A 24,096-nucleotide genomic window follows, 5' to 3' on the forward strand; every position below is an offset into this window, starting at 1 on the left:
TACAGGTGTTTGGAAAATCCATTCCAGAAGAAGTATGTGGACACCTGATCATTTCATCCTATGGTGTTTGCAATTATTAGTCTTTCCACTACATTTTGTGTAGCTGATAGATAGATAGATAGATAGATAGATAGATAGATAGATAGATAGATAGATAGATAGATAGATAGACGGACGGACGGACGGACGGACAGACAGACAGCTAGATAACTTTATAAGCTATAGGAGGAAAAGATTAAGAAGATAAATAAATTTAGAGCAAGCTGTGTGTAAATCACATTTTATGTAGAGAAAATTTTCTATATAAATGTACAATATGAAATATGTACATTCAGAGATTATTCAGACTGTACAGAGATTAGACACAATGCTGAGTTGGTGAGGAGGTCTGGGGGTTCAGGTATTTTGTGGAATTGAGGAGCTCTTCCACTCCAAACTCTTCATGGAGTTTGCTTTGTGTACAGGAGCACGCCATACCAGAACATAATTTGGGTGTCTTATACTGTAGAAACTCATTCTGTCCAGGTTTTATGTGCTTCCAGAACGTTTTTGTATTAGAAGAAGAACCGCATATGTGATGGATGTGATGATGTAGAGGTGAGAGGAACAGAAGAAGCTGCATGCAATATAAAAGATCTATATGACTCTGTGAAATACATTTGTACATCATAAATGTCTACATAACAATAGTGTTGTTCTTGTTTTTTGGGGACTTGACAAGAACTTTTGTCTGGGATTTTATGGCTGGAGCGGCTCATATTTCCATGTTCGACGATTTATGATATTTTGAAATAAGAAAAATAGAATTTGATCACACACAACTATCATTAATATTTTTTATTCGGTTACACAAATGATTGTGATATACCCCTTTTGTCGTAAACACACACACACCGCATCACCGCTCATTGTGTGAAAAAGTAGTCCCACTGGAATGCGACTCGACGTTTAATGAGACGCGAACGCGTTGAGACGGGAGCACGAAAACCGCTTTATTTGCGCAAGAGAACTCGAATAGAAAGAAATATCTTACAGTTCTGATGACGAAAAGACAATACAGGTGATACAACAATAGCAGGCGTTCGGGTGTATTCATACATACAAACACACAGAACGAGACGGCGGAATGATACATTTCCACTTTACCACCACTACCCCCCGGCGGAAGGATACGACTCGGAAGCGGCGCAGCGTCAGGAATCGCAGCTCCACCACACAGGGAGAGAGTGAGTGAGTGAGTGAGTGAGAGAGAGAGAATGGGACCGGAGCTGACATAAGAATGAACGCGTCTGCGTTATAACCACGGCCGAATTCCCACAACTTGGAGAAATAAAAAAACCAAAGGAAAAAGGGATTTTTCCCCCAAACCCGGGGTTCTTATCCAACCGAGCGGGAGACGAGGATTCAGAGGCAACCATGCGATGAGCTCCAGGGAGAAGCGGAGGAAAAACATGGGCGCGCTGCTGCCGAGTCTCTTTTTGTGCACTTTTTGTTTGCAAATACGCGGTGAGTTTGAACCGAACTCGTCTTTTATTATTCTCCTCAGTCTTTAGGTCTTTTTAATAACACAACAGACTCAATTTCCCCCCTGTTTTTCCTCCTGGAGCTGTGAGAGGAGTCGCCGGATCTCAGTCTATAAAACTCTGTGTCTCCTCTTAGGCTCGCGCGCATGTCTCGCTGAGGCGCCTAAATAAAATAAAATAAAAATCAGCTCTTTTCTTATATAGATATATTTTTAACTTAATTACCGAATTATTTCCTTTATTACTCACTTACAATGTCTGATAAGATATTCGGAGTTTCTTTTGACACTTTCCATGGGTCTGCTTGCTAGTTTTCTGTAGCCGAGCTGCATTGTTGTGAATCGCTAGCTAGCTTTAGCCGGAGTTCAGCACAGGGTTAGCATTCCTGCTAACTAACTTCCAGTCCTGAGGTAAAAAAAATTATACTGTATATACCATGACTTTTTGGGTTAGGATATATTTTGTTTTTATTTTGTGCGTGTATATATTTATATATATATATATATATATATATATATATATATATATATATATATATATGTATATGTGTTTATAAATGTATGTGAGACAGAGAGAGGGGTTTGGGCCTGTAGTTGAAAAGGTTAGAACTATGGCGTGGCTTTTACCTCAGAAAAAGAAGGAAAAAATTTTCTCAGGTCAAGAACACAAACAGTAAGTAATGTGTTTATGTAAATACATTTATTTTTCCATAGCTTTGTAAAGAAACGTACACTTGTCAGATTTGACATATGATTTGTTTGGTTATTGTGTATTTGTCTAAGTGACTGTGTATATTTATGTATAATATTCCTAATATTTAGTTAGAAGGCATTAGAATAATGCATTCATGTGAATCAGTGGGACTTTTTTTTTCTTTCACTGTCGACTTTTTAACACTAATGAAACCTATATAAATCAATATATATAACTATATTATATATAAAAAGATTTTTCCCTCAATAATTACAAACCCATTAAATGTTATAATTAAAGGTATGAATAACGTGTTTATACCCAGATTCTTTTTTCCTTAGCAGCTCTTAGGAGAACCCAGACTACTTGTGCCTATGAACATCACATCCTGAGGGTTGCAATTATGCCAAGGCATCTTCAGAAAAAAGGGAAAATGTACTATAGATTATACAACAGGCATTTAGTAAAAAAAAAGTGATGTTCAATTTTATATATATATATATATATATATATAATCTCTATACACCCTCTGTATTTTGGATGATTGAAGGTGTAAAGGGTGTTGGATGGCCACCCTGCTGTTCTGCAAATTTCTAAATATTTGGGAAAGGAAATTCCCCATGTAAAAAAATAAATAAATAAAACATCAGCAAGACCAGGAGCTCCTTAGGGTTTTGCTGTTGAGAGGGGGAGAGAGCAACTCCGTGGTCCATGTGTCAAACTGAGGTTTGAGTCTGTGCCAGAAAGCCCTGCAGAGGTATGAGCTCCAGAGTAGAGGAAGTCCTTGAGGTCATACACAGCTTCAGAGCTGAATAAATGAATAAGGGTTGGGGGGGGAAAAAATAATCCAGACTGAGGAAATGAAACAAGCCAGAAATGACTTTCAGAGGAAGTAAGTTGTTTGGTGGTGGTGAAGAAATTTATGAGGAAAAATGACGGCTTGTGGTTAGCCGAATTTTATTTTTGTCTTTATTTTTTATCTCATACTGAGTGTATTATGTTGTGTATGTGAGCACTCCAGACTCTGATCGACCTTTACACCCCTGAGTCTAGCGTTAATATTGGTGGTGAACGAGAATAATAAAGTATTAGGAAAGAAATTCTGACGTGAACTTTGAAATGTTGCATAACGGACCTGCTGTATGTTTGTGTTTCATGGTGTGATGGCGGTTCAAAGTTGTATCTTTCTTTAAATAAAGGCTTTTTTTTCAGCTTTGTACATCTGTGATGGAAACAAATTAATTACACGGTTGTTGTGAACTTTGTTTTTGGGTTTTCTGCATCTTTGACAAAAAACATTAGGTCAACATACACTATATGGACAAATCTTTTTGGACACTTGACTTTTCCATCTCATGTGGGTTCTTCCACAAACTGTTAGACCAATCTTATAAACGCACACAGTTGTATAGGATATTTTTGGATGCAGTGGCATGACATTTTTTTCCCAATGCTCAATTTATTTATTACATGGGTTAGAGTGGAAGCATTCCTGCTATAGAGCTATGAATTCAGTTCAACTCCTTTAGGATAAATTGGAACGCTGACTGCAGAACAACAAATGGGCGATAAATTATGATGTGCAAAAAGTGCATACAATGCTAAGGCGTCCACAAAGATTTACTCATATAGTGTATATCTAAGTGTCAAGTCATGAGCTGTTTTGTGTTTTCTGATTGCTGAAGAAAAATTGGATGTGTGATGGTAGTTCAGTGTGTAATCATACTGTCGTGTCGTTTTCTGCAGCCGTGCCTCTCCTCCTGTACGCCAACAGACGCGACTTGCGATTGGTGGACGCCGCCAAAGGTCCCAGCGCCAACGCCACGGTGGTGATAAGCGGCTTGGAGGATGCTGCAGCCGTGGACTTTGTTTTCAGCAGAAGTCTGATTTACTGGAGCGATGTGAGCGAGGAGGCCATTAAGCGGGCCACCTTTAACGGCTCGAGCTCCAGCTCCCAGACCACGGTGGTGTCGGGTCTGGCTTCGCCCGACGGTCTGGCATGTGACTGGTTGGGTAGTAAACTTTACTGGACAGACTCGGAAACAAACCGCATCGAGGTAGCCGAGCTCAACGGTTCACTCAGGAAAGTTTTGTTCTGGCAGGACCTGGACCAGCCGAGAGCGATCGCTCTGGATCCGGGCAGAGGGTGAGTGGGGAACCTATCGCATTTTTATTGCAGTCATGCTGCTGCTCTGATTGTCTTCGAGATTATATCGATTTAAAGTCTGAGGTAATTCTAGACGTTTTGTTCGAATTGGTTTACGATGAAAGATGTGCATGCGTGTGACTACGGAGTGTCCTGAGCGTTTAGAACGAGGTTCTAGCTGAACTCTTTGCATGTTTTGTCTTGTCAGGTGGTAGCTTACATTTAAAAAGAGTTTACATGTGTACAACTGCATTTTAATACCCCTGGGATACAGGGAATGTCCAAAGGCACTCAGTGTTCCTGTGGAATTCCTTGTGGAAAACTGTTAATAAATAAATAAAAGAGAAAATGGTACTATTTTAAAAGCTTTTTTTTGTTGTTGGAAAAATAGGATAAATAGTTTACTTTAATTCTAGTGGGGGCTATGTTTTTTTTTTTTTTTTATGAGAACTGTCTTACAGAGTTTTCTTTATTTTTGTAGCCTCCTTCAAATTCTAGATAATGAGGAAGTGAATTTTCTAGAGGAAGTAGCGTGGGCTTTGTTCCAGCTGAACGTGGTTCTTTCCCAAACTGATACTGCAAAGTTAGCTTGTATAGGATGTCTTTGGATGTGCTAGCATGAAATCTTTCCTTCACTTGATCAAGGATACTCAAACCTGTTTTAGCTCGACAGTGTCCTGATGCACAAAGCGAGCTGTTGAGTTGAGTTGCATGGTTTAAAAGTTTTTTAGTAGGTCTGCTATAGAGCTCTGACCTCAACCCTATTGAACACCTTTGGGATGAATCGGAACACTGGCCTCTTCACCTCACCTATATTCAGTGCCTGACTTTTTTACTTACTTAACTTTTGTGGCACAAATCTTCACAAATCTAGTGGAACATCTTTACAGAATAGTAGAGCTTCTTATTACAGTAAATTAGGAGTAAATGTGGAACAGGTTGTTCTAAAAGCACATATCAATCTTATGCTCAGGTGTCTACAAACCTTTGTCCATATTGGGTATTTTATAATGAATGCTGTACTTCAGAGTATAAAATATGTTAAAATCAGTGTTCATGTATGTGTTTTAACTTGAAGGTGCTAAATTAGTTTTTTTTTTTGGTTGTTTATTTATTAGGTAGAAAATAAGTTGTTTTTTTTTTATAACTAGTGTCTCATTAAACCAGCTGCTTCTGATTTACCTGTGCTGTGAGTAGGTCTGCAAACCTCGGGAACCGGATAAGTGTGGGTGTAATCCGAGTGTTTTCCTTACCACTCCACCCCCCACGGCAGAACAAAAGCCTGATGGGTAACATGACACTGCTGTCTAGTGGTCCTCTCAGACCTCCCCCACCACACACAGACACAGAATTCGACCAAAATGCTGCTCTGTTGCTTCCAAATGCCAGTTTATACTTGATGCATGACTTTGAAGAAGCAGCGCCATTGTTCGCACACTCACCTGCGTATCTGATCTACATCCGGATGATTTAAAAGCTACTGCTATGTTTGGGGTTTTCATGCACACCGTTTAGTTCCACCTTCCCCTCAAAACTGTCGTTCTTTCAAAGTTTCTGCTGTTGTGATTGTTGTCATAATTCCTAAGAATCTGAGCTTACATACAAAGTATTTATATTCGAAAAGCCAGGACACACGAAATAGGCCTTTAGAACATTAATACGTACGATGCAACATTTCCGAATTTCTGAGGTTGTGCATGAGCAGTGCTCCAAACACACGTGTGTAGGATGTACATAGCAGTCTTACTTTTACAAATACATACTATATGAACACATTTGTGACACCTGAGCTTTTTGAACATTCTATTCCACCTTTACTCCCCATTTGTGTTTATAATTCAATTTCACTCTCCTGGGAATATATTCCACTATATTTATGTAGATTTGTGCTCATTCAGTCATTCAGTGTTCGTAAAGTCATTTACCGATGTGGGGAGCTCCCCATCCCTGGGATGCAGTCAGCGTTCCAAAGGTGTTTAGGAGGGTTTATAACTCTATAGCAGACCACGATCTTTCACCCCAAAACATGTAAACCATATCTCCTTGGATATGGCTTTGTGCAAAATGGCATTTTCTTGCTGGAACAGATTTGGGTCTCCTGGTTTTAAATGAAAGGAAAATGCATTGCCATTGCATCTAATACATTTAATATACAGTCATATGCTCTTGACTTTGTGGTAACAGTTTAGAGAACTACATATGGGTTAAAAAAAAAAGGCTGGCTGTCCTGATACTTTTGGACATACCACCTGCCCTATGCAAGAATAGGCTGTTTTTTGCTGTATATTGAATCTCGCAGATTAAGTGGAAGATGAGAGCTGGATGGCGTCCATTGATAAAATCACAGACTCTGTTACATCATTATGCATGTGTGTGTCCACCCCTTCACTTTCCTCTCATTTTCCCATCTCCAAAGCAAGAGGTGCATTTGCATTTAAATTTGCACGGATGCAGATAAAAGGTTCTCTTCACCATTAATCTATTCATTAGTTGGATTTGAATCGAAGCCGCGGTGTTTGTGCATGCGTGAAAGGGAACACTTTAAACAAAAGCACAAGCCATTACTCTGGCCATTCTGGTTCGGGGGCCCAGGAAGGGGGTGGTGTTACAGATTGAAAATAACCACCTCATGCTCAAAGCATAGGTCCACCGGGCTTAGGAGCAACCTTTTTCACTGCGGTTTTATTAATATTAATAAATATGGGTGTTTGTTTGAAATGGTTGTAAATTGACTGGAGTGGTGTGCATTGGGTTCATCTGAAGTCAGATATGGACAAAAGTTTTGGGACACCTGACTTTCTCACACTTAGGAGATTCTTCCGCAAACTGTTAGCAAAAGTTGGAAAGCACAATTGTATGGGATTATTTTTGATGCGGTAGTGTAAAAATGTTCCCTTTACTTGAACTAGGAGACCCAAACCTATTTAAGCTTGATGGTGCTTCTCCAGCTCTATAAAGCTCTATAAATCTTCACAGAACTCTAGTGGAACATATTATAAAGTGCAAAAAACATAATATGGAATTCAAAAAGCACATACCAATTTTATACTGAGGTGTTCTGTCGATATAGTGTGGCTTGTGGTGTGTGTGTTTATACAGATCATGACTTCCACCATGGTCTGTAAAAAACACATCCCACATTGACACCCATGTAGCGCTAACCTGTTTGTCAAACATTTTGCGAGATAACAGTCAGTTTTAGGATGAACCTGGTGCCTCTTTAAATCTTCACTGGTCACTCCTCATTCCTGGCAACTATTTTGGAGTCACTTCTATCTCACAAACCTGCTCAAGCGAAGGGGCCAAATTTCATGATTCCAGAGACATCCTATACAATTGTGTGCCTCTGACTTTTTTTGTGAACAGTTTGAAGAACTATATATGTCCATATGGCAAAGTCAGGTGTCCCAATTCTTTCTTTTATTTACATACTGTTTATATTAGTTTATTTGCTTCAGATCTGTTAATATACAGATTTGGTTAAATCTCCAATCACTGTTTGTGTTGTCACTAACACTAGTTGTCTAACTTGTTGCTGAGCTACTTGCTTTGGTTAGTTGTCACTGTTGTTAATTTGTTGCAATTTCAGTCCAAAACCAGTTTGAAGATTAGTTCTGGAGGGAAAAGAACACTTTCACAGGAAACAGTTGAATGTCCAGAGGTGGGATTTGACTGTATACCAACTTGAAAGCCAACACGTATGCAGTAATAGTCGTCCCCCCCCAAACACACACACACACACACACACACACACACACACACACACACACACGCACGCCTTATCTCACCGCACTCTTTCTTTATCTTTTACCTCCATCTCTCTCTTCTCTCTCCCCTCCCTGATCCCTTTATCTTCCCCCTTCCCCCCCGATCCCAGAGGAGATGAGCTATTGAGTTTGTGCTGTAAATAAGGTGTGTTGTTTTTCTCTGAGACAAGATTTATAAACATTTGGAAAAACTTAGACAAACTACACTTGGGTGGTCATAAGAATCTCGTGTATCTGTTTGTGAAGTTTTGGGTTATGGTGTTTTACTCCAAATAAATAAAAACAGCATTGAGAAGTTTTGGATATCACCATCTCAGTCATAAACCAGTGGTTAAACGTCTGACCCTTACAGCACTCCCTGGCCTAGTAAAAGCTTCATTAAGGGTTTTCTTCAAGGCTCGGTGTTTGCTGTCTTTTCAGTAGTGTGGGGTTGACGAGCATGTGCAAAGCCAGTGACTCAAGGATGAACTGATGTCATAGCTCGGTAGTAGTGTTTAACACTGCGTTCCTTCAAAGGGCGTAATTTTCAACCTACAGATTGTGGGGGGGGGGCAAGAAAGAAAACGCTTAAGAGCCCAGGATGTGTGATGTCCTCAACCCCCAGACTTCAGCAAGTAACATTAAATCAACATGGCTTCTCATACCATTGCACTTGCTGTCGAATAAAAGAAGAAATGGTGCAGTTTTGGGTCATGTGACATATATGCACACGCGCCCGCACACACACTTCAGCTTGTGGCTCATTGTAGTAAAAATCCCTTTAAATGAAATCTTCTTTGTTTATTTATTCATGAATTTATTCGTGACATTGTAAATCCTGGTTCCTCCTGGTTTTTGTTTTTCAGAATACCAGTTTTATTGCTTGCGTGTTCCTCACAAAGCTCTATTGTTGTTCTGCCAGCTGTTGTTCATTGCAGATCGGTGCCGTTCCTTTAGTCCAGCTTTTGCCCTTTTGTGCTACAATCCACTTTGCTATTAAATAAAAAATGTCTCAAGATTTTTACCCGTGATGGTGTATCTTTTGATTCAGGTTCTGTTTCAGGTAGTTTTTCTTAAATACCTGTTCCGTACTCAACGATGTCAAATCAACATAGCTGCTCACTCTGTGAACAGTGTAACCCAAACAGCATTCACTCCAATCCACTTGCTGTCAGATGATCAGTTAGTGTGTGGATGGATGGCTTTCATTTTGACTATATGGTTGGAAGCAAAGTAAATTAAAGTAGCTACTTGTAGTACAAATCGATTCATTTAATAAAACTGGTTTAATAGATTGTTACGTACACTATATTGCCAAAAGTATTTACTCGCCCATCGAAATCATTTAATTCAGGTGTTCCAGTTGCTTTAATGGTTATGGGTGTATAAAATCAACCACCTGGGTTTGCAGACTGCTTCTACAAACATTTGTGAAACAATGCGTCGCTCTTGGGAGCTCAGTGAATTCCACCGTGGTACTGTGATAGGATGCCACCTGTGCAATAAGTCCAGTTGTGAAATTTCCTCTCTACTAAATATTCCACAGTCAACTGTTAGTGGTATTATAATAAGTGGAAGCCATGTAAAACCACAGAGCGGGTTAGCGGATGCTCAGACACATAGTGCACAGTGGTCAACAACTTTGTTCAGAGTCAATAGCTATAGACCTCCAAACTTCATGTGGCCTTCAGATTAGCTCAAGAACATTTGTGTAGAGAGCTTCATTGAATGGCTTACAATGGTCGAGCAGCTGCATCCGAGCTTTACATCACCAAGTGCAATTCAAAGCATCGGATGCAGTGGTGCAAAGCACGCCGCGACTGGACTCCAGACCAGTGGAGACGTGTTTTCTGGAGTGACTAATCACGCTTCACTGTTTGGCAACACGATGGACGAGTCTGGGTTTGGTGGGTGTCAGGAAGAACGGTACTTGTCTGACTCTATTGTGCCAAGTGTAAAGCTTGGTAGAGGGGGGAATATAATGTTGGGATGTTTTTTAGGAGTTGGGCTCGGCCCCTTAGTTCCAGAGAAAAGATGCTTCAACATACTAAGACATTTTGGACAATTTCATGCTCCCAACTTTGTTCCAACATGACTGCGCACCAGTGCAGAAAGCAAGGTCCATAAAGACATGGATGAGTGAGTTTGGTGTGGAGGAACATTCAGAGTCCTGACCTGACCTCTTGGAACACCTTTGGGATGAATTAAAGCGGAGACTGTGATCCACGCCTTCTTGTCCAAAACATCAGTGTCTGACCTCACAAATGCGCTTCTGGAAGAATGGTCAGAAATTCCCATTAACACACTCTTAAACCTTGTGGAAAGCCTTTCCAGAAGAGTTGAAGCTGTTATACATGCAAAGGGTGCGATCATCATTTAATAAAACCTAGGGATTAAGAATCGGATCATCTATCAGGTTGGATAATTGAAATGTGTGTGGACCGACATACTGCAGGATGATGTTTCACCTGTTTTGTATAGTGTACAATCCTTATTACCGTAATTTCCGGACTATTAAAGCACCCAAATATAAGCTGCACCCACTGAATTTTACAAAGATTTGCATTTTGAACATAAATACTCCGCACCTGTCTATAAGCCACAGGTGTCTACACTGTAACTAATGAACTTTACACAGGCTTTAACGAAAGACAGTGTCTGTTACACGACTTGTATATAAACAGTAGCCTACCAAAAAAGTAATTGTTCACTGTCTTCCTCCTTCCTTTCACAACTATTTCTCTCGAGAGTTTATCTTTTGGCATCGTCGTGTGTTTAAAAATCACCATCGGTGAAGCTTTTCTCCTGATGCTGTGCAGCTCAGAACACAGGTGAAGTGCATTTTTTTCATGCCCGGGTGTTTTCAGCGTGACGAATGATTCGCATTTCCTGTAGACAGTCCGAGTGAGCGGCAGTTCAAAGGTCAGAGGAACATCATCCATATTTATGATGTGGTGTGGCTCAAATTAGTGGGAGCGAGATTTAATATAAAGAATTTCATTGGTTCACCTGAACCCGTTCGGCAATTTCATTGGTCTAATGTTATGGGGTTCAGTTTTTTGGCATGAAGTTTGTGAAACCGGGAAAAACCCAGGAAAAATCCATAAATTAGCCGCTTCGTTGTTTAAGCCGCGGGGTTCAAAGTGTGGGGAAAAAAGTAGCGGCTTATAGTCCGGAAAATACGGTAACCTGCTCACGTAACTACATAAGCACAATGCATGTTATGTACATGGTGTCTGGCTATGCCCCCTTCTTAAAGTTGTCAGTAATTGGATCTGAGTAGAGTATTTAGCTTCAAACTTGTTTCTCTGGTTGATCATGCACATACGCTGTTGTTGAAGAAAAAAAAACGGACGGATATCGGGTTCATGCAGTACGTTTATAACTTGACTGACTAATGGGTTAAAATCTGAGCGTTCAGAAATGTGATAAGGTTGTATAATAGTGTGGTATATGTATGACTGCCTGTGGAATCTGATAACACAGGTAGTAGTGTTGATGTAAACACTGTGGGTTAAAAATCACGGCAGGGGTTAATGTTTCAAGGACGTTTTTTATACAAAGCGGGTGGTGTTGCTGCTGTTCCTCCTGCCTGCAGGGTGGCACGGCTATAATCTGCTTTTATGTCCCTCTTTACTGTATCACTTATTATTTAATAGAGTGGCCCTCATACTTACTTACTTACATACATATTTCATACAGTATATGCTTATATACATACATGCAGTACATACTTGCTTACATTGTTACATATAATAAATGCTTACTAGAATACTTGCTTATAATTACTTAAGGTACAGTGCATGCTTGCTTACATACTTACTAGAATATAATACCGTCCCTGTCCAGAGCGAAGTACAAAAGTGCTTTGAGTCTCTATCAATGAATAAATCTACACTGGTACCCTAGATTACAATTTAAGATAAATCAGCCTACAACTCAGTTTTTTTTCTTTCTTTAACAAAGCAAACTTGGAAAGTGTTAGTGTTTCAGAAAGATGTAGGTCTTCATCCTCCACATAAAGATAGACAGGGACTGTGATTGCTTGCATACTTGAATACATACAATCATCATTGTTTGTGTACTTATTTATTAAACACCCAAAACTCCACTTTCCCTCTTCCATGGTGTTTACCCAAAGTTTTATTTTTTTTATCTAGCTTATGGCATATTTTACACACACAAACACACACCACATATTGTGAGAGAGAGAAAGAGAGGAAGGGTGAAAGAAAGCAAACACACCATCTCATTGCTCTGTGTGTGTGTGTGTGTTAATGGCTCTCAGCGGGTGTCTGGTTCACACGTGTGCCACCCGTTTGATCCTCTGCTGGAGGAGCTGGCCTGGAGCTTGGCTCCCTGCGTTTACTTACTCATACACACTGTGGCCTTTTCCTACTTTCACTTACTCTTGCATGCATGCTCACTCACTCATGCACACACTCAAACTTTTGCACAATTAGCATAGCTCCGCGTGCAAATACTGTACTTAGCTACTTTTCTTTAACAAGCAAGAGAGCATGATTTCTGTTTGTTGGGTAGAAATCACTGCCGCTCTATGCACTACAGTGTGACAGCGACTTGTCCTCTATAAGTCTGCATTCAATCAGTTGTTCACATCAAGTTACTTAAAACGGAACAGTTTTTTCCCCCCTCTAAACTCCCCATTCAATGTTTATTTCCCATGGTTCATTCTGGGAAGATATTCCACTAGGTTTTGGAGTGTGCTTGTGGAGATTTGTGCTCATTCAGCCACAAGGGTGTTAGTAAAGTCAGGTACTGATGTAGGCGAAGAAAGGAGGTCTGAGATGCAGTGTTCCTATACACCCCAAAGTGGTTCAATAGTGTTTAGATCTCTAGCAGGAGATCTTCTTATTCAAGCCATGTAAAGCATCTTCAAGGAGCTGGCTTTGTATACAGGTTAAAGTAGGATTGGGGTCTTAATTCAAGTAAAATTAAATTGCATTGTAGCGCATCAACTTTGTGCTAATGTTTTGGTGAAGAACCGCATATGCTGAAAAAAGTCAGGTGTCCAAATACTTTTTGCCATATAGTGTATGTACAGTGATCATTAGAATTGTTGGGCTGCAAAGGGGTGGACAATTTCCTGTAAAAAAACAAAACAAAAAAAAACCCCCTAACTATTAATTAGATTTTTTTTAAACTACATTTCAGTTCCCTGTTACAGGCTAACCTGCAATACATTCTAAGCTGATAGCACACAAATGCATTGTCCCTTCAAGTATACAGCAAGTCCACATTCGTTTCGAAGCGACTTTGATTGTCCGTAGACTCTCATATATCCCCCCCCCCCCATTGGGTGACACTTCAACACACAGTCCTGTCAGTGATCTCGTAATTACCAAATGAGTGCCACTGCAATGTTGTGCTTTCTGCCAAAAAAAAAAAAAAGAAAAAAATCATTTAAACACATGCCACGTTGTTAAGTCCAATCTCCCACATGCAAACTCCCACGTCTAAATAGTGTAGTGATCGAGTAAAAGCAGTGCAGAAATTCTAAGAATTCCAGATATGTTGTTTTATCAAGAGCGATGACATTTGTGGCATGTTTCTCCTTCCTGGTCACTAAAAGTGTTTCTTGTCTATTTAGTGGCCAGTCCATGTTCCTACCCATGCAAAAAGGTTCAGTCCTCACACATGAACACTCCTCTGTCCCCTGTCTGATTCGATTGTTAGAGGACTGCACTGGTTATTGCTGTAAGTGTGGTTCAGTGTGTATTTATTTGTCCCAGTAATCCAAGACGATGATGGTTAGTAAATGTCCATCACAAGCATTTTACCATTTGACTTATAGAAAGGGTTCACACCAGATCAGCAGGAACAAAGCGTCTGGTTAATAATTTAGTTAATTTTGATGTATTGACTCTAGTGTTGCTTTTAGTGCTGTCTAACACCTGTTACAGTGTATGGGTGCAAATACACTAAATTTCACAATGTGTATGTGTGCACATAATGTGCTCCATGAGCACATACTTGCTTGCATATCTTTTATACATCTGAAGTTTTCAAACCAGTGTCTACTAGCTGCCATGCCAGGGGCAAAACAATGCGAACGGGGATGTCTGACGAGTTCATGCATAGCGAAGTTAGGCAGACAGACTATCTGCGATAAAATGTACTTTTGTTGTGAATGTCATGATTCGTGCCTCAAATCAACGGATGTCGATTTAAAAACGCCCCGAGCACAATTCTTTCCCACCTGATCCTTTCGTCTTGTACACACCCAGCTGCTGTTCGTAACCTATTGGCATCTGATATCATGTTTATACATTCCTTTAGCGGACCACATGATCAAAACTATCGAAACGGACCATGCGTAAGATGGTGTCTGTCTGCATTCATGCCTGAAAACAAATGTAGAATGGCAAAAAAAAATAAATGCAAGAACCCGGCCATCTGGTCTGAAGCGAAAAGTAGAGTTATCGAGTATAACCACATTTGTGATTTAATTTGTTGACGTTAAAACCAGGGGTGACATTATCCTCGTACTAATTAATGTGTCTGGATAATGTGGACCTTGATATTTTTGCAGTGAACTAGTTTGAATAGATGCGCTGCTGTGAGTAAATTCCAGTGTAAGGTGTGTGTCTAGCATGAAAAACCAAACTCTTGTCTTTTGTTGTGCAAAAGTAAATATTAGAATTCTTCATGATTTTACCGTGAGTCCTCACAGCTCCGTCCTAGCCTTTAGTTCCCGACGTTCAGCCAACTCCAGCTGTCCAAGATCCAGCAGAATTTGTCCTGTTAGTGTTTTTAAATCTAATGGAATGTTTTTGCTAGGTTTGTGTTCAGGGAGGTGATGAAGAACTTGGCGTAACCGATGTTATTTGAACTCTTAATAACCTTTTTACTGCTTTGTGTCAGTTTGTTTACAACTCCCAGTTGCGCAGGAACTGTCTACTGCCCTAAATATACATGTGTAGTGCGGATCCCATGGCTTTGCGCCAACCTGCTAGAGCAGACTTGCACATCGAAGTGTTTTCCTCCTCCCTCTGGGCATGCAAGGAGAGGAATTTCATCCTCTCTGGTAGAAAATTGGCATTGCAATGTAATTGCGGCAGCATATTTGTGTGATGCGGGTCTTAGCTTTTATCTCCTATCAACTTATGAGCTTTGAGCGATCGGACAGTGGCATTTGTGCGTCATGAACACCTTATGAATTACATGTAACTCGCATTTTGTTTTGGTTGAAGGTGCATCAGGTCAGGTTGTGAATTGATGCAGATTGACAAGTTTTCCTTCATGTGACCAAGGAGAACCAAACCAGATCTGCTTTACATGCATTGAAAGATCTCATGATATAATATAGAGCTATAACACCTAATATGGTATTGATTGGATGGCTAACTACACCTTAGGCCTCCTCACCTACATCAGTATCTGACATTACTAATACCCACAAGTCAGGTGGAACATCTTCCCAGAAAAGGTGGAGGTTATTATAGGGACTAAATGTGGAATGGGATGTTGAAATAAAAGGAACAAATCTTAGGATTCCACAAATTTTTGGCCAACTTTTATTCTCCTTGAATCCTCTCTTTTTTTCTTGAAGCTCCACCAATTTAAGTGACCCATTGTGTGTCCATTAAACTGATTGACCGTATGTGCATCCATATACAAAGTTTGTGTAATAAAATAATATTTAATATAAATAAATCTTGGGCCATCTTTGAGTATTTTGTTCCCTGTCAGGTAGTAAAATCCCTTTTCTCATCATCTACATCATTGCATAACAACCCCCCACCCATAACAGCTACATGACCACAACCATGTATATTGGGTCACCCCACATTGTTAAAGGTGAAAGGTCGAGTGTTCCCATGTGGCCATGATGTTGAATTATGGTTAGTGCATTACCCTTGAGAAAGTCACACAGACAGAAGGATGTTTGTGTGATCTGCAGTTGTGTAGCGGTAACACACTGGCTGTCCAATGCAGCATGTTGCTTGTTTCTGGACTGTTTTGTTTCTTGCACACTTAAGATCAACATTTGGTTCGGTTGTTATGCGATGAAGCACTCAGCATTAGAAATCTTTGGCATCCTAACTTTACATCTGAACCTTTACTATTTTGAGCTTGTGTTATTTTAAACCCATTGCTCAAGGAGGAGTGTGTGTGTGTGTGTGTGTGTGTGGGGGGTATAGCCTGCTTCTGATCCTTTACACACATGCAGCTTGTGGACACCGGAGCATAAGATGTACTTTTTAAACATCTTGTTCCTCATTTAGTCCACATTTCTTCTCACAATAACCCTCTGACATGTTGCTCCACTAGATTTGTGGAGATTTGTGCTGATTCAGCGGCAGGGATATGAAATCGGGTAGTTCAGTAGAGTAGAGGTCAGAGCTCTATAGCAAGCCATGCAAGATCTGTCACTTCAAAACATGTAATGCATATATTTATATTTTCTATATACATTCTATACAGTTGGGTGCCTCCAAGTTGGTGGTAACGGTTTGTGGAAGAACCACATGAGTGGAAAAGTTGGGTTCCACAATACGTTTGGCCATACCATATACACTAGTGATCACAACCTGTTACACAATTTCAACAATTAATTTCTCTCGTTTAGATATATAGTCAATTTCTATAGCTAAAAGCATGTGGACACCTGATTGTCACACCCGTATGTGCTTTTTCTGAACAACCAGCGTGTTTACTGTTCTAATAATGTGCTACAAGAGCATAATTTTGGAGATTATCTACATAGAGGTGCAATTAATTAATGAGTAGGAAATAAAGTGTCCCACTCAAATATATAAGGCTGAAAAAAGACAAAGAAATCCCTACTAATCACACTTATGAGAGGTGAGGAGATGCAGTGAGACCAGAAGGTGGGCTACAGTCAGATGAGAAGCAGGGTCATCATAGAGGTGAGGATAATAACAGGTTGTTCTCACTGCCAGGATGTGCCGCAGGCTGCCAGGTGCAACACAAAGTGGTAATTTTAAACTAAATCATCCCTTTCATTCCTTTAGGTACATGTACTGGACAGACTGGGGAGAGATCCCTAAGATTGAGAGGGCAGGTATGGATGGCACAAATCGAGCCGTGATCATCGAAACTGAGATCTACTGGCCAAATGGGCTCACGTTGGACTACAGCCAACAGAAGCTTTACTGGGCTGATGCCAAATACAACTTTATTCATCGCTCGAATCTGGATGGCACAGGGAGGTAAGTCATGTGATCCTGGATGATGTTCATGAATGTTTTTGGTTTTTGGTCATTCATTTCTTTGAAAGTCCATTTTTAATCCACTATGGAGGAGAAATTAATTTTCTAAGCATTTTTTTTTTTTTTCACATTTTTGATGTTTTCCTTGGTTCTGAGTCACATGGTGTTTTGAATGAGATGTCCAATTGTGTCATGCTTGGTCTTTCTTAGAGAGACCGTAGTGAAGGGTGCTCTACCACACCCCTTCGCCCTAACGTTGTATGAAGAGACACTTTTCTGGACAGACTGGAACACACACTCTATACACTCATGTCAGAAGCAGACAGGGGAGGAGCGCCATGAGATCCACTTGAACATCTTTTCGCCTATGGACATTCACGTTTTCAGCCAAAAGAGACAGCTCACCGGTAAGATGTTAACATTCTTTACACATCAAGCAGCATTTGCGGGCTTCCTGTACACATTAATGGAATTAAGCATTCAGTGCTGTTTATTAAAGGAGTGTAATGCAGCACAAAGAATGGTCTCTATGGCCAAGGCTCACTATAGCGTGTGGTGTGTCTTCAGCGGTGTTTTGTGGAACAATACACAAAGGCTTCCTGGACTGTTTGGTAATACAACTCTGCAGAGATGATTATGGCACGGTTACCTTTATGCCTCTGTGTGCCATGACTGCACAATGGAAGCCCTGTTTGGATTGAATGCAGAGAATTTCTCATGGCTGAGAGAAAAGCCAGGCACATGCTCATAGCACTCGTCAGAGCCACTTTCTCTCTGTGTGTGTTTGGGTTTGTGTTCGTTCCCAGGTGCCACATACGCCTTATGAGGAATCCGTTGCAAATTGTTTCCATTATTTCGCTCAACATAATTATTTTATTGCCAGTGTGAATTTCTGCATTATTCGAAAATTCTCTGAGGGTGTTTCAAACGATCCAACAGTTCACTGTTTTATAAATTTGTGAACAAAAAGGGACTGGAATTTGTAAGACAGCTGCATTTGTTTGTAACTAATTGGGTTTACAGAAGCAGGTTTCTCTCAAACACTTATAAAGCTCCAGTGTTGAACAGAGTGGCCCTCTTTTATGCAAATAAACAATGCTAGCCTTTTTTGGAAAACACTTTTCCCGTTTCTTAGGTTCTTACTAATCCAGCTGGTCCTAAAGGAATTTGATGCAGTTTCTTACAGGTGGCTCTAGCCCCTAGATTAAACACATGGTATAGATTTTCACATCAATTATGGATTACCAGTGACCAGGCTTAAATAGTCTCAAATACACTGTTGTTTCATTTCATTCACCTATTACTTTTACATTTTTAAACGTTACTCACTATTTTTGAAGGGAAATGTATGGTGTGCTTGTGATGTTTTTTTATTAAAATACAGCTTTTTGTGTTTTATGGACACGTGAGATTTGTATATTTTTTGGAAATCACATTCCACATTTACTTCCCGTTTGTCCTTATAATATCTTTTAGCCACAAGGGTGTTAGTTAAGTCAGGTATGGATGTTGGTGAGGTGACGAGGCCTGGGTCAGCTTTCTGATTCAGCCCAATGGTGTTCATTAGGGTTGAGGTCAGAGCTCTATAGCAGGATATCTTCCACTCTAACCCATGTAAAGCATATCTTCATGGAGCTGGCTTTATGCAGAGGGGAATTGTCATGTTGGAACAGTTTTGGGTCTCCTAGTTTATGTGAAGGGAAAATGTTATGATACAGCATCCAAAGACGTCCTATACAATTGTGTGCCTCCAACCTTGTGCTAACAGTTTGGAGAATCTATTAAATCTGTGTTTATGCTCAACATGGTATTAAATAAATTAACATTAAATGTTTCTGTATTTGATTTTTGGTTTTGTCCCACAGAAGTGAGGAGTCCTTGTTCTGTGAAAAATGGTGGCTGTTCGCACCTGTGCCTGCTTTCGCCGGTCAAGCCGTTCTACCAGTGCGCCTGTCCCACCGGTGTGCAGCTGCTGGAAGGCAACAAGACCTGCCGAGATGGTGAGAAACCTTCCAAATACACACCCATTTGGCATTATTGCATTACAAATTCATACACATCACATGATTTATAAACTGGTCTATGAGAAGTTGCAGTCCTCAGCTAGACGTCTGCATCCTCATTATTAAGTGTGTGCTGTTCTTGCCGAGACTGTTGGTCTCTCAAACAGTCCTTGTGGTTAATGCATGAACCTGGAGGTGCATGGTGTAGCCGACCTGTAGTCGCCATAGCAACACAGTTCTTTGAAGGCTTGCCAATCTAACAGTGGTGGTCATGTTTACTCTCACTGTATAGTTATACCTTCATTTATATACACATACATTTCCGGCAGTGAACGAAAATATTTTTTTTTTTTATAGATTTCGGAATAAAGCATTTTAATTAACATGGATCATGAAGTCCTTCCTTATGCCATCTTTCTGCACAATGCATTTCACTCTTTTTTTTGTCTCTCCACAATCTTATAGTCATATGGGATCTGTTTCTCAGCTCGGTTCAACACAAGATGATGGTCACATGCTTCCAGGGGTTTTCCCAAATAGTTGGGACAAATTATTTACACTTTGACTTGCTTTATGAGAGCAAATGATTAATTTGTGTGCAATTCTATTTTTTGGGGCTGGAATTTTGGTGATTGTTTTTTTGAAATGTAGAAAGTATTGGCTTTCAAATCACAGCTCTGGCATACCACCGAGTACTTTGGGTGGCTGTGAAGATACCTGAAATTGTCAATTAGTAAAGGGTGATGATGAAGATCAGGGCTTTTTGCAGGAAGCTGGAGTTCCTCCATTCCATCCGTAACATGTCTTCCTGGAGCTGGCTTTGTGTATAGGAGAAAGGCATGCGGGAGCATGGTTTGATTCTTACATATCTTCATTATATAAGTTTGTAGGTGATTTGCATGGGTGTGGTGGTCAGGTGAATGTTTGACAGTATGTTTAATAGTACTTGTCTTCTTCCAGGAGCCACGAAGCTGCTTCTCCTTGCACGGCGCACAGACCTCCGGCGCATCTCTCTCGACACGCCGGACTTCACCGACATCGTTTTACACGCGGAGGATATCCGACATGCCATCGCCATCGACTATGACCCCGTAGACGGCCACGTGTATTGGACAGATGATGAAGTGCATGCAATTCGCCGCTCTCGGTTGGATGGCAGTGATGCACAGCTGCTCGTCACCTCGCAAGTGAATCACCCAGATGGCATTGCTGTTGACTGGATTGCACGCAACCTTTACTGGACCGACACAGGCACTGACCGCATTGAAGTGACACGGCTTAACGGTACCATGAGGAAGATCCTGATTTCCGAGGAACTGGACGAGCCTAGAGCGATCGTCCTGGATCCTGTCTCAGGGTGTGTGTTTTTATTTAAAAGAGCATGTTCTGTTTAATTGAGAATAAAACTGTGTGTGTGTGTGTGTGTGTGTGTGTGTGTGTGTGTGTGTGTGTGTGTGTGTGTGTGTGTGTGTGTGTGTGTTAACATTTAGGAACCTGTTTACACATAGTACTTTTCTATTAGGTTATATCACAGAGTAACTTCACTTAAGAGCAACTTTACACCTGTTAGAGTCTTGTATATTGAGTGTGGAAATCGTTTATGAACTCCTCTATCTTTCTCTCTTATTCTGGCTTTCATCTCTCTGTTGCTGAGCAACAGTATCCATGGCTGCATAGTGCACCGGGTCATGATGGCTAGCTATATTGTAGAGAACAGTGTGTGCGCGTGTGCACGTGCAATGTATACTGTATGCGATTTCAGATCGAAATCTTGGTAGTGAGTGATCTAACTAGTCCCAGCACTGCTTTCTAATTTCTCTAACTGTCTCCTTTTTTCTTTTAATTGACCTAAACTGATTATTTTTCTTCCTAAAATTATTAAATTATAATCCCCAGAGTAAATTAGAATTTTGATGAATGGAGTTAATATGGTACCTTCACTAATATCAGTGTCTCTTATTTACTATAGATACATGTACTGGACCGACTGGGGTGAGATCCCGAAGATCGAGCGTGCTACTCTGGATGGAACCGAGCGAGTTGTGATGGTGAACACATCCCTGGGCTGGCCCAATGGCCTAGCGCTCGACTATGCAGAGAGGAAGATTTACTGGGGAGATGCTAAGACTGACAAAATAGAGGTGAGCTGTAGCTGTACTTGTGAATAGAGCAATAAAGCACACTGATTTCATTGTAATAGACCTGAAGCTGAATGTGCAGACATTTGATACAAGCAAATTTGGTGCTCATGAACATCCTGTGGATTAATGGATAACACACTTTTAATATTTTTAATAATAATAATTTTTTTTTTTTATTTATTTTTTTAATAATAATATTTTTATAATACTTTTTAATATTTTTAATATTATATAAATATTATATTTTATTGGCATTGAATTGAGTTGATAGATTTGTTTTGCACTTAACCTGTGTGAACTTAACCTGCTTTGCACTTTTACAATCGGTAAAAAGAAATCTTGTATGTTTCTAGTGTAGCCTGAAATATTAGCCTAATATATTATTTTAATTAGTCTTAAAGCCTTCCTACTGCTAACACAGATACGAAAGGCTGAAGAGACATGGGAAGCCTCTCAATTACATTAAATCATCGTATTAAGTCATTTGACTGACATTACAACCCACCAATCACAAATATGTTCCATGTTTTATTTTTTTCCCTCCCATATTTTTTAGCATTGGATGAGCCACAAAAATGATCTTTAATGGCAGGTTTTTCCCATTTTTACCACTAGTGGCTGTTATTCTGGGTAGTTTTCCATAAAAGTTATATTTACAAAATATTTGTGGACAGTGCAACATGTTAGGTTATTTATGATGCACATAGTCAGTAAATTGTGAACTATCGCTTGCATTATCTGATTAGAGATGGTGAATGGGTGCGTAACGTTATTGATGAAGCAGACGATGTGTTTTGGTGCAGCAAGGGGTATTTCTTCTGCCCTGCTACAGCAGTTCTAACCCTTTGCTCGGAACTCTGCTGCTGGCTTTGTCACAACTCTAACAGCACGATGAGCCAGCACCAGGAGGCTGACGCAGTCACACACAGAGCTAGGCATTTCTATTGTGCATTAGTTTAGAATAATTTGCGGCCTAGATCCAGCCTAGACGGCAAAGCTTTGAGTTTGGATTGCAGAGTTTCTCCTTGATTTGAACAGCCCTGCTGCTACAGAGAGGGCAATTTTAAGCTTGGCAAGGTTTTTGCTATAGCTTCCCTGTGCCTGGCCACATGAATTTCAGCCGAGTTATTTCACATGGTTAATGGGAAGCCTGTAAATGTACACCGTCAGAAAAACAGCCCCGGCTCCTTGAATTACAAACCCAAGCCATTCGCCCGGAGCCTGTAATAATGAAGTGCAGCTTGTAGTGCTGTAGGTTGCCACGACCCAGCACGAAGCCGGTTTTGATCATGCCAATCCAAACTAATCGGAATGATTAGTTTCTGTTCACGTTCGTCAGTTCGAGATGGCACAATTCTCCTGCCCTCAAGCAGTGAAGTCAAAATCCTCTAACCTTACACCTTCCAGCTCCACATCACAGACCTCCTGCTGCTTGGATATCCGATAGTAAAAGTTTTGGCACGCTGTGAGGTGTCAACATGTTGGCAGCAGACAAAATGGAGATTTGCCAGACTGCTCAGGCTGTTCCCATATGTGTAAGGTGCTGCTTTATGTTTGTGCCTTAAAAAGTGTTATCTTTTAATATCTTGTAATACAGTGCAGGATAACATGGAAAAAATAGATAACTTTCAAACACTTTTTAAGGCACAAACATAAAGTAGCACCTTAGTTTAAAATTAATAATAAAAAAAAATGTTTGGTGTTTTCTTTTTGTTTTAGTATGAAATTAAATTCTCCTCGCCGTTTCCTCTCCGTTCCTCCATTTTTTTATTCTGTAGCGTCTTCTGTTTACCTGTCCAGAGGTCAGGTTGTGCGCAATATCTGTTTTCCCATTTCCTTTTCATTTATAAATGCGCCCCTAGAGCGGTCCAGAGTTTAGCGATGGTGCGTCAATAATAATGGGCTGTGGGGAAACGCAGTGCTCCGTGTGTAGTTAAATGGACTGAACATCGAGGCAAATCATTTAAATAATTAAACAGAAACCTGCAGTACTCTGGATAAAAAAATCCTTGATCGCCTTTACGCTGATGGTGACGCACCAGATTTTTCTAAAATTCTGTATCTCTATTGCCAGAGCTGCCGTAATGCTGATTCTAGAGTTTTCTTTCAAGCATCGAATTGATTAGATTACAGCGTTAAAGCGGGGGTCATAGCATGTCACTGACGCACAGCAAACCGTGGCTTTTTGTACCTGCTTTAAGGTTTGAAAGGGTTAGTGTATTTGAAGGAAGGTGGGGGTATGGGTGAGAAGGAAAGAAGAAATGCAGGCTAGCACGTCTTTGCTCGAAAAGGCGGAGTTTTTTGTGGCTGCAGCCCACATCTGGTTCCGATTGCGGCCTCTACTCCATCTGCGGTCTGCACTATTTAGAATAGCCCTAGAATCTGAAACCAACACCACACTGTGGTCACAACTCCCAAACCACTGGAGACCTTTTGGCTGATGCCTTCAAACTAAGGATGGAAACTCCATTTTATATGCACATTAGTAGAGGGAGAAAGTAGAAAATATAAAGCCAGCTGGCTCACTCGGTCAGGATTTTACTTTTGTATCTGTTCGCTAGATTAGAATTTTTCGGATTGTTTTAACCAATCTGAATATACTGGCTGTATATGACTTTTTAAGCAAGAAAACAAAAGCAGATTTCTT

At 40.3% G+C, this 24,096-nt stretch overlaps 1 protein-coding gene across 1 annotated transcript in view; it reads left to right on the forward strand.

The window, feature by feature from the left end:
• The first annotated feature begins 884 nt into the window (after nucleotides 1-884).
• lrp6 (low density lipoprotein receptor-related protein 6) overlaps nucleotides 885-24,096 on the forward strand; it is a 36,685-nt gene continuing 13,473 nt past the window's right edge. Inside the window, exons 1-7 of the mRNA XM_046873273.1 lie at nucleotides 885-1,506; nucleotides 3,963-4,362; nucleotides 17,108-17,305; nucleotides 17,516-17,712; nucleotides 19,171-19,305; nucleotides 20,269-20,665; nucleotides 21,278-21,449. Of these exons, the coding sequence (XP_046729229.1) occupies nucleotides 1,422-1,506; nucleotides 3,963-4,362; nucleotides 17,108-17,305; nucleotides 17,516-17,712; nucleotides 19,171-19,305; nucleotides 20,269-20,665; nucleotides 21,278-21,449 (1,584 nt within the window). The 5' untranslated portion in view covers nucleotides 885-1,421. The remainder of the gene's footprint in view (nucleotides 1,507-3,962; nucleotides 4,363-17,107; nucleotides 17,306-17,515; nucleotides 17,713-19,170; nucleotides 19,306-20,268; nucleotides 20,666-21,277; nucleotides 21,450-24,096) is intronic.

Source organism: Silurus meridionalis, chromosome 18 (genome assembly GCF_014805685.1).
Source record: "Silurus meridionalis isolate SWU-2019-XX chromosome 18, ASM1480568v1, whole genome shotgun sequence".
NCBI lineage: Eukaryota > Metazoa > Chordata > Actinopteri > Siluriformes > Siluridae > Silurus > Silurus meridionalis.